Here is a 10,440-nt window from a genome sequence, read left to right as displayed (position 1 = left end):
TTTGGGTTTTGTTTTCAACAGAAATGCCTCCAACTGTTAAATTGCAAGCTGTGTTCTTCAGGAAAAAAAGTGGATGGAAGATTGAACCAGATCCACCTGGCATTTTTGACTGCTACCCATAGCTGATCATCTTTGTGGCTGCCTGTAAGAGAATCTATCGCTTAAAGCTCTTTTCCTCCTGCTCCCAACAAAAATCAGAACATTTCACCAGGAAGACTTCCCAGTTCTCACAATTGAAACTTGCAGATGAGAGGAAAATCATCACTTCTAAAAGTTGAACACCTCTCCTCCTACCAATACAGTGTCGAAAGCTTGAAGCAATTTCCAAAGGATATTGATCTTTTGGTTTAGAAGTATTCAATCAACTTGGAACCTAGTATTTTGTAATTTATACCTTGGAACGGTTAATGTAGAGGGAGTCCTGTTTTGTTCCTTCCACAAGTGTGCAGAGCTATCAATACTGAGAAACAAATAGATGCAAAAGGAAATTCAAAGTCCACTGCTCATTGGATCTTTGAAATCACTGCTACCACACTAAAAATGAAGGATGATACCAATCTGGCCTAAAAGGATGTTAGTGTCGGCAAAACGAACACTCTCAACTGAGACTGACCTGCTAATTTAAATGAAATCCCTTTTGGGACTGAGTAGATCTGAAGCAGCAACTTGGAAGTCAAAGTCTAGTTAAGAAATTCTGGAACTGTTTCAGATCCCAAACAGGCAGCATCTCACTTGTCTAGAAAGAGCATCACGATAAACTGGGGAACAAAATCACTGCAAAAAACAAAGAATGGACATGGCCAAGTTACTGCATCTTCTTCACTCACATCCATAGTTCAAAGGAAGGAAAGAAACAGCAACTCCCTATAGATCTTCAGGCTACAGTTTATGCCTAAGGAAATGGTCAAGGGAACGTGCAGATTAATGGACACTCCAATATTGTAAATCTAGTTAGATGGTAGTGAAACCTCTTTTCTCCCACTCTTCACTCAGTTCACTTCATGTCACATTAAACACATCTTCCATATATCAATTTATTTCCAGTTTCTGTAATCAGACCAAAGATTCTGCAAGGACCTTGTTCCAAAAATACACAACATGTTTAAGACAGAGGAATACAAGCAAGAATCTTCCTTATTTACATATTACCCCCCCACATACTCCCAAATAGTGTCCCACCAACCTGGAGTCCTATCTCTATCAAACAGTTAAATCTTATGATCACATAAAACATCTGGAACATGCACAATGCAGCTCTCTGAAGATTTTGAATAGACCTGCTCATGAACTATCTCTAGGTAAGCCCTCTGGGACAGTAGAAAGAAGCTGGAATTCAACAGAGAGCTGAACAAGCAATTGCTCCCTAATGTTAGGGAACACACTACCACAAAACTGCTTCTTCCAGTCACACCATCTCCTCAGATTAGAACAGAAGAGCTCTGCCACTTGGAGAAACCTACCATCTGCTCCTTCAGTGTGACAGTAAAGGCTACCAAAAGGGCACTCCCTGCAAGGAGGCATCTTTCCTACATGTCATCAGAGAAAAAGCCAGAAACAACTGCTACAGTGATTAAGGTACTGCATGCTTTTTGGGGAAGTATCCTATCCAGGTAATAAGCCCACTGATGATCTAATTTGTTTCTCATTCCAGTGTAATGTGCAGACAGTTCACACAGCTGAGTGGATGAACTTGGAGCGAGCTGCTGAAGCTGAGCATGTACAGGAAGCACTACCCCAAGACAGCAGAACTTTAGCTGCCAATACAGCAAGGAGGTGGGAATCCTCACCAAGAAGGCTCTTCATCTGAGTGATCCTGTAGGTTCTGGAGACTGCACACTCATGTGTCGTTATACTACACACAAACAAACTGGCATGCAGAAATGATGCTTCCTTTCAGTTGGCACAGACTTTTTCTCACCTCACCTTCCCATGCCAATTTTTCTGACAGTCTTTCAGAAAGACCATAAAAATTCCAACACCATGACTTTGCCCTATGTTTGTCAAAACACTTCCCATTTGTCAACAAATCTCTATACTGCAGAAAAGTCTTCTGCCTTCTCTGAGGCTCCAGCCCAGAAGCAACTTGCTTTGTGCAGACTGATCTTTGCCATAAAACTGACCATTTGGTATCTTTCAGGTGCCTCTGTATTTATTTCAATGGCTTAAAATTGGTTACAACATTCCTTCCATAAAGCTGCTGAAGCCTGAAGATAGACAGAAGCTACTGCTCCCCACAGCACTTTGTTCCAATGGTTACACTGTCCTTGCTGTTAAAAGCTCACATCCTCTTTCCAACTCGAATTCATGTGCATTGAAAAGCAGTGACAAGAACTTCAGAGTCGAGTATCACTTTGATGGTAGCGTTATGGCAGTGTTAAGGCAGCAAGGGCTAGCATGATGTTAGATGATGTTAGGATATACAAGTACATGAAGCCTGAACACTCTAAGGGTAGACACTAGAGCTGAATGTGGAATACTGGGGATTTTCATGCAGGAGCATAATTCAAGGTTAAATGAAGAGTCTGACAGTGTGAGGCTTATGAAGAACAACTGATATGGATTAGTGGATTACAGAGGACTTGTTGAGTCGGTATAGGTACTTATACATGACAGAGAAGCCTAATTAATTGTAAAGGAAGAACAGGATTTGTTTTTTTCTGCCTTGCAGGAAACAAAAAGCATAGCATGAAACAAGGTCAGGATGATGATATAAGAAAAAAATTATTCCATGTGAAGATGCAATTTTCTTGTGAAGAGGGTAGTTAATAAGCCAACTGATGAGCAAGGAAGATGAGCTATTTCTTACTTGGTATTTTTAAAGCCAGATTACATCTCCTTTTAAGAATATAATTAATTGTAGTTGCAGGGTAAATACTATAGCCAAAAGCTTCACAAAAATTTTCTCCAGCCATCAAGAAGTAGTTTGTAAATCTTTTTTTGAGACAGGACACTAGGCTAAGAGAGCATTAAAGGGAAGTATCACTATACAACTAAACTGTCTTCACAGTACCCTCCTAGGCACCCAAACCCAGCCACTGTGAGTCAGACTACCAAGACAGACAGATCTTTGGTCTGATCCAGTGCAACCTTTCTCATGTTGTTCATCCCATTTCCTTCAGAGGTTACAAGGAAAAGAGGGCAGCTTTGCAAAACCCTAATCATCTTCATAATACTGGTGACTCTGCTTTAAGACAAAGAATACTCCAAGTCCTACATGCAGGGCTCAGCAATGCTTTCTCCAATTACTGACTGCAGGGTTATGTATTTTGCATCTTCTTCTGGTGTAGCAGGCTGTGTCAGTCCATCTCCCAATTCTTTTGAGTTAGCACAAGAATTCTCTTTTCTTAGAATGCCAGTTAACACATCTTTGTCAGCTTACTGGAGTCACACCAACAGCCAGGTTTGCAGTTGAGAAGGCATTTTACCATGTTGAAGTTGAGAAGCATACTGAAGGTTCCCTCTGTTTCCATAGTCAGTCTGTCACCTGAGGGCCAGCCATGCACCAGTCTCCAGGAACTAGTGGTGACAGATTGGACTCCCTGTATTTGCCTACAACAGTTTACTTTCCTCAGAATGAGCTGGTTTGTTCTAATTAAGGCTTTATTTTCTTTATGCTGAAGTTAATTTCTGTTCTGGGTAAAAGTTACTAAGATTGCCTTGTCTTACTTTCTGTACAGAAAGTGCCCCTTTATGCTTTATACCTTGAGCATTGCTGTGAAGTATTTTCCCCATATTTGATGGTACAAAAGCAAGATGTCTCAAGCTCAAAACACATGGAACTGAACCACACAATGTTAGGGGTTGGAAGGGACCTCGAAACATCATCTAGTCCAACCCCCCTGCCAGAGCAGGATTACCTATACAAGGTCACACAGGAATGCATCCAGGCAGGTCTTGAATATCTCCAGAGAGGGAAAATCCACACTCCCCCTGCAGCCTGTTCCAGTGTTCCACCACCCTCACAGAGAAAAAATGTTTTCCTGTTATTTCAATGGAACTTCCTATGCCTCAACTTCCACCCATTGCCCCTTGTCCTCTCACTGGGCATTACCGAGCAGAGCCTGGCTCCATCCTCTTGGCACTTCACATCTTTATAAACATTAATGAGGTCACCCCTCAGTCTCCTCCAAGCTGAAGAGCCCCAGCTCCCTCAGTCTCTCCTCAAAAGGAAGATGTTTCACTCCCTTAATCATTTTTGTGGCTCTGTGCTGGACTCTTTCAAGCAGTTCCCTGTCCTTGAACTGAGAGGCCCAGAATGCAGAGGACAAAGACACAATAATGCAGTACCACAATGACAACAGAAGTTTGTCCTTTCATAGTCTCCTAAAAACTACTACAATACATTCTCTGAACAAATCACAGGTATCATCCTTCACTTTTGCTTCACTGACATGTTCTCTGGTTACAAAATTGTTCCTCAAGACAACAAAGTCCACAGAATTCCTTTTTGGTATCCTGGCACACACATTGTTTTTTATGGCATCTTCCTTCTTCAGTGCAGAAAGAGTTACAATAAAAGAGGCAATCACCATTCTTGTTGCCCTGCCTCCAGTTTCCCTTCTCATCTTCTGTCCACTGGGCAGGTCTCCACAACATCCACAAAGTAACAACATGAAATTCTACAGTTCAGAGGACAGCACTAAGTGTCTCAGTGTCATTAGTCAGGAATGCTGGCAAGACACACCTCTGCATGTCACAATCATGAAGCTCATCTATCACCCTGTAGCACTCATCACAGCCTCTTAGGAGTTTCTCTCCAGCTGCTGTTTTGGTGCCTTCTTCACTCTTTACTGTACCTTACCTTAAAATCATAAATCCATCAGCCCTAAAACTACATTCTTTTCATTTATACTTCTCCAGTATCTACCAAACTGGGTACTAAACCTCAGTAGAGCTGACTGGAACTACTGGAAATGTGAAAAGAACTACTAAATGTGCTGGCCTCTTGTCCCTTGAGAGTGCCAACACCACCCTCCAGCTTACTATCATCAGCAAACTTGCTAATGGTGCATTCAACTCCTGTTTCCAAATAATTGGTAAATACACAGAAGAGAACTGTTCCTGGAATTGAATCCTGACTGGTCAACAGCCATCACATCCACCCCATTCATGTACACAACCCTTTGAGCCCTGCCATTCAGCCAGTCCTTCACCCAGCACACCATGCATCTGGTTATTTCACAGCTGGACAACTTGTCCAAATGCATGCTGTCAGGAACAGCATCAAATGCTTTACTAAAATCCAGAGAAACCATATACTCCACCTTCCCTTCATGTACAAGGTGGGTGACCTTATGATAGAAGGGTATCAAACAGGACTTTCCTTTTGTTAATCCATGACTATGCCAAATCATCACATTGTTCTTCCAATGCCTTTCCATAGCACACAGTAGGATCTTCTCCATCATTTTCCCAGGTATTGAGGTTAGATTAACAGATCTGTAGTTCCTTGGGTCTTTCCACACAACCTTCTTGTATATTGGAACAACACTGGTCAGTTTCCAGTCAGTAGGAACTTCCCTAGACTCCTGACCTTTGGTACACTACAGAGAGGTTCTTTTGTAACATTCACTGGCTCCTTCAGTACTCCAGCCTCATGAACATTTAACTGGTGCAGCTGTTACCATTACAGTTTCAGTGTTCATAAATAGGTGGTCATGTTCCTGCAGTCATGGCCCTCCAACTCAGAGCACTGGGCAGCCCAAGATCTGTCAGTGGTGTAACAGATTGAGGAAAAAAGAAGGGGGGGGGGGGGGGGAATAATTGACAGCCTCTGCTTTTACTTCATCCTGATTTGTCAGGTGGCCATCTTCAACAAGTATTGGTCCAATGCTTTCCTTAGACCTCCTCTTGCTACTAATGTACTTCATGAAAACCTTTCTTGCTGTCTGACACAACACTGTACAGTTTAATAAAGCTCAGGCCTTTGATGTTTTGTCCCTGCATATGTGAACCACAGCTCTGTAATCTTCCTGCACAGCCTGACCTTGCTGCCAGAGATCATACACTTTCCTTTTCCTCCTGAGTTGCAAAAGGAGTTCCCTGGTCAGCTAAGCTGGTCTTCTGCGCCGCTTGCTTGACTTCTGGCACAAAGGGATTGCCTCCATTTGTGCTTTTAAAAGGCAGTTCTTAAAACTGGACCAGCACTCACAGACCCCTAAACCCTCAAAAGCAGATTACCAGGGGACACTGCTAACTAGCTTACTGAGCGAGTGGAATAAGAACAAGCTGTGCATCTTTGAAGCAATAATCACACACTGGAGCACCCTAGCAGAGGCACAGCTACCAAATCAAGGCACGTTACTATTCCTTTCTACTCAAGCAAAATAGATCTGAAGCTCTGTGTCCTTCGCCGCCCGTAATGTGTGAGTACAGTGTGAGTTCTAACAAATCTGACTGAGAAGAGACACACACACAAAAACCCACCCAGTTCATTCATCTAAGAATGCTGCAAGTACTCAAATCTGTATCAAGCTACTGAAGTCTGAAGATGAATTTTGATAAATACTCTGCAGTAAGATGTATTTGTCTACCACTCAGGAGAATCAATTTGGTTGAGAGACTGAGTGACCTGCAAATGGGATTCTAAACTAGTAATAGGAAAGGCAGGGCAGCTGCAAGAACCTGAGTCTTTTGACCCTGCCAGAAAGTTGTTATTACAGAAAGTATGGCTTACCAAGGCCTGCTAGTTATGCTTCAGTACTGCCACAGGTATACTCAACCTTTAAAGGAAAGGAAGACTTCCTCTCTCCAAAACCCCTTACAGCTTGTCCCATGATTTAGACTGGCCTCTGTACTCCTTCAGCAAGGTAAAAAGACTTTCCATATTCTAATTAGTTCTGAGGAGGCAAAAAAAAGGTTTGAGAGGGATTTACATGGACAGATCTGACAGTTTGCCTGGGCTGTGAAACACAAATCCAATTTGGATCTCTCCCCAGGAATAAGTAGGTATTAGGGGATCAGACACAAACAGTGTGTCTGCAATGTAACTGCATTTGTAAATCATGATTCAGTGACTCATTCAATTTTTGTGCATGTTATGACCATTTAACATTTTAATAGAGTTAAATATAAATCACTGCTTTATATCCTCACAATCAAATCTGTCCCTTGATTTATAAGGCAGAGCAGAACACTGCAAACCCACTAAAAACATGCAAATTTTGTTATCTACTTGAGTGCTAACTGCATCTCCACATCCAAAATGAGTTTTACAAGCTTGAAAAGTCCTCTCTGAAAGCTCCAGCCAGTAAGTAAAGCAAAAAGAGTTCTATATACAAATATATCAAGGACTTGAGGAGTTATGAGGCCACCTGTTCCTTGACACAAGCTATGCAGGTATATATTCTGATAACATAGCCCAAAATAAGCTCCAGACAGAGTAATTCAAGAAAGGTGAGTGAAGTGAGATCAAGAACTCAAGAAAAGAGAGGAAAGAAATCACTATCCATATATTCTGCAACACAGAGGGTAACAGGAGACCAAATGGAAGTGCCATGAAGAGAAGAGCATATATCTTTTGTGTGTACTGCAAAGTACAATCATCAGTAGGTGGAGATACCTCCAGTAGATGTAGGAGACAATACTTTTTGAAGGGAGGAAAAACATGAGACAGAAATGGCTGATCAATACCCAGAATGCTCTGAACTCAGGTGAGACTTCAAATGGCTTTTTTGGTTCAGTGACACGTTCACTTCAATGGCAAGCATCCTTCAAAAACACTAATGGTAATTGTTTAATTTATACACCAAGAAGTCGAAGGTTTGTGTATCCTCTACAACACTCCAAGGATATCCAAGGGCTCAGGTTCATTTCCAGGTTAGTAACTTGCACATTTATGTCCAAGGAGTTCTCCCATGTCCTTATGAAGTAGGATGTTTAGGAAAGAACGTGCAATACACAAGCAAGAGTAAAGACATTCAGAACAAGAGAGAAGGAGAAAGTCTAATGGACCATGCCACCAGTGAGCAAACAGCAATTTCTGAATGGACAAGCACAGTATTTGCTTCACTAGAAACAACATGATCCAAAGTCCATTAGCACATGGCCTGAAAATATTCTGCTAACACAGAACTCAGGTTCCACGTTTCAACTTGTTTACGTTCTCTCCTCCTTTTCCAGCCAAGAAACTCTCAGAGCCTGGGAAGAAAGCATGGGGAGACTTTCGCCTCTCTGAGCAGCAGTGGGACTTTAACCCAACAAACAGCAAATGCACAAACAAGCAACATGTCCAGGAGTGAATAAAAATCTAAAAACCCAAAAGAATCTGTACATGACCCAGCACATAAGAGCTGGCATCAAGAAAGGAGATGAATGCTTAATAAATACAGCAATAGCAAGAACACTTTTCAAAGCCACCGCAGTCCCAACGTTGATTATCTTTTGTTTTAAACACACACATGATCATAGAATCATAGAATGGTCTGGGTTGGAAGGGACCTCCAAAGGTCATCTAGTCCAACCCCCCCTGCAGTAAGCAGGGGCATCCTCAACTAGATCAGGTATGTGGGCCACGCAGCTCAGTCTGGATGATGGCACGCATCACACACCAATACTGAAGAGATCACTGCCCAAGAAGGTGTTTGGTGAAGACACGCACCAGAGACAAACACTTCCAAAATCCAGCGAGCTTTGGCAGCTGCAGTGCTTCCTTTTAGCTGTATCCAGGGCTCTTCTCTGGTGGCATTTTAAAAAAGTTACAGGAGGCAGCAATAGTGGCTCTCTCTGCTGCTGGTGCTTTCCTTGCCCATTCAGAGTTCTGGGATCTCAGGGATGGTGTTGCTGGTAGCTCTGACTCTGCTGCATCCGTGTGGACAGGTAAAGCTGCTGGGATAGGGGGAAGAGAGGAAGAGAGCAGGAAAAGGCAATAAGGAAAAAAAGGTTAAAACAAGTGACTTCAGGCAAACATCCCATATCATTTCTCATATGAAGGTGTTATTTACTGAGCTCCTACATGTTCCCCTGTCAAATCCCTTTGCAGTCCAGGTTCTTGGTAGCACTAATGCCTTTGCCCTAAGGATTCTCACATTCGGAACTCCAAGTTCCCAGTCCACTGAGTAGTTCCTCTAGCCAAAGAGCCTGTTGGAAAATGAAGAGCTTTAACTGCTCCATGCTTTAACTGAATCCATTCGTAATCACTCAGCTGAAGTTAACTTGATCTCTCCACAAAGACTCAATTAACCCTGTATCTGAGAATTTAAAAGTCTCTGAAGGCTTGGCAAACTTCAGGTTGCAAAGTTCAGTTAAAGAGGAAAATACGTCTCCTCACACAGTAAAGACAGTACCATGAACCTCCACATACATTCAGAAGCTACTTGCTAAGTTACACTGGAATCCATTATCTTTTTCTCAATTCAACCACTGCTTGAAAATGAGACAGGCTTTAATTAGCAAGAGAGATTTGCAGATCCATAGCTCAACCCAACAGTCACCTAAATTTCCAGAGGATTGTCAAATTACTCTCAAATGGCAGTTTACTCCCATTCTCAGTATCCTGAATCACTCAGTCCTCACAAGCAGGACAGGACAGGATGAGGAAAAAAATACTGCCCCAGGAGTTTTGGGGGCAACCAGAATCTTTTTGAACAAGTAACTGCTTCAGCACAGAACACACCTCTTTTTCCTTGTATCCTCACAAGAAGTAATAGTTGTTTCTGTGGGTCTATTTCAAGTTGCATCTGCTACGCTGTACTGGATGAAGGATAAAGAGACCATAACGAATCTTTACTAGGGGACTGATTATTTTGAAGTCTGAATAAAAAGCTGGTTCAGTGCCTTAGGTTCCATGCTCACTAGATCTGGAACCCCAACAATCCTGTTCTGTACATCCCAATCAGTGAAGCATTCCCATACAACCACAACGACATAGAATAGAATAGAATTAATACGTTGGAAGAGACCTTCAAGATCGTCACGTCCAACCTATCATCCAACACCACCCAACCAACTAACCCATGCAACCAAGCACCCTGTCAAGTCTCCTCCTGAACATCTCCAGTGATGGCGATTCACCACCTCCCTGGGCAGCCTATTCCAATGGGCATCACTCTCTCTGTGTAAAACTTCTCCCAGGCAGCCAGCACCAGAACAAGAGGACACAGTCTCAGGCTGCGCCAGGGGAGGTTCAGGCTGGAGGTCAGGACGAAGTTTTACACGGAGAGAGTGATTGTCCATTGGAATGGGCTGCCCAGGGAGGTGGTGGAATCGCCATCACTGGAGGTGTTCAGGAGGAGACTTGACAGGGTGCTTGGTTGCATGGGTTAGTTGGTTGGGTGGTGCTGGATGATAGGTTGGACGCGATGATCTTGAAGGTCTCTTCCAACCTGGTCTGGTCTATTCTATTCTATTCTGCTGTCTACTATCACAGCATGACAGAGAGAATGCATCAGCAAGACATCAGAGTGAGAAAATTCACCAAATTGTAACTACTCATCAGACTGT

General features: G+C 42.7%; 1 protein-coding gene across 4 annotated transcripts in view; it reads right to left on the bottom strand.

Moving 5' to 3' along the window:
• Window positions 1-1,020: 1,020 nt before the first annotated feature.
• Window positions 1,021-10,440, bottom strand: part of GPATCH2L (G-patch domain containing 2 like) — a 42,166-nt gene continuing 32,746 nt past the window's right edge. For 2 of the 4 annotated variants that reach the window (XM_068165571.1, XM_068165569.1), the window contains exon 10: window positions 1,021-8,826. In XM_068165571.1, coding sequence (XP_068021672.1) covers window positions 8,654-8,826 — 173 coding nt within the window. In that variant the 3' untranslated portion in view covers window positions 1,021-8,653. The remainder of the gene's footprint in view (window positions 8,827-10,440) is intronic. The other 2 variants (XM_068165572.1, XM_068165570.1) reach the window with 1 other exon arrangement.

The sequence above is a fragment of the Melanerpes formicivorus genome, unplaced genomic scaffold (assembly GCF_026170545.1).
Source record: "Melanerpes formicivorus ecotype bairdi unplaced genomic scaffold, bMelFor1.0.p_v2 SCAF_90, whole genome shotgun sequence".
NCBI classification, from domain to species: Eukaryota; Metazoa; Chordata; class Aves; order Piciformes; family Picidae; genus Melanerpes; species Melanerpes formicivorus.
Note: the sequence above shows the minus strand (reverse complement) of the source record. Positions and strands in the feature narration are given on the sequence as shown.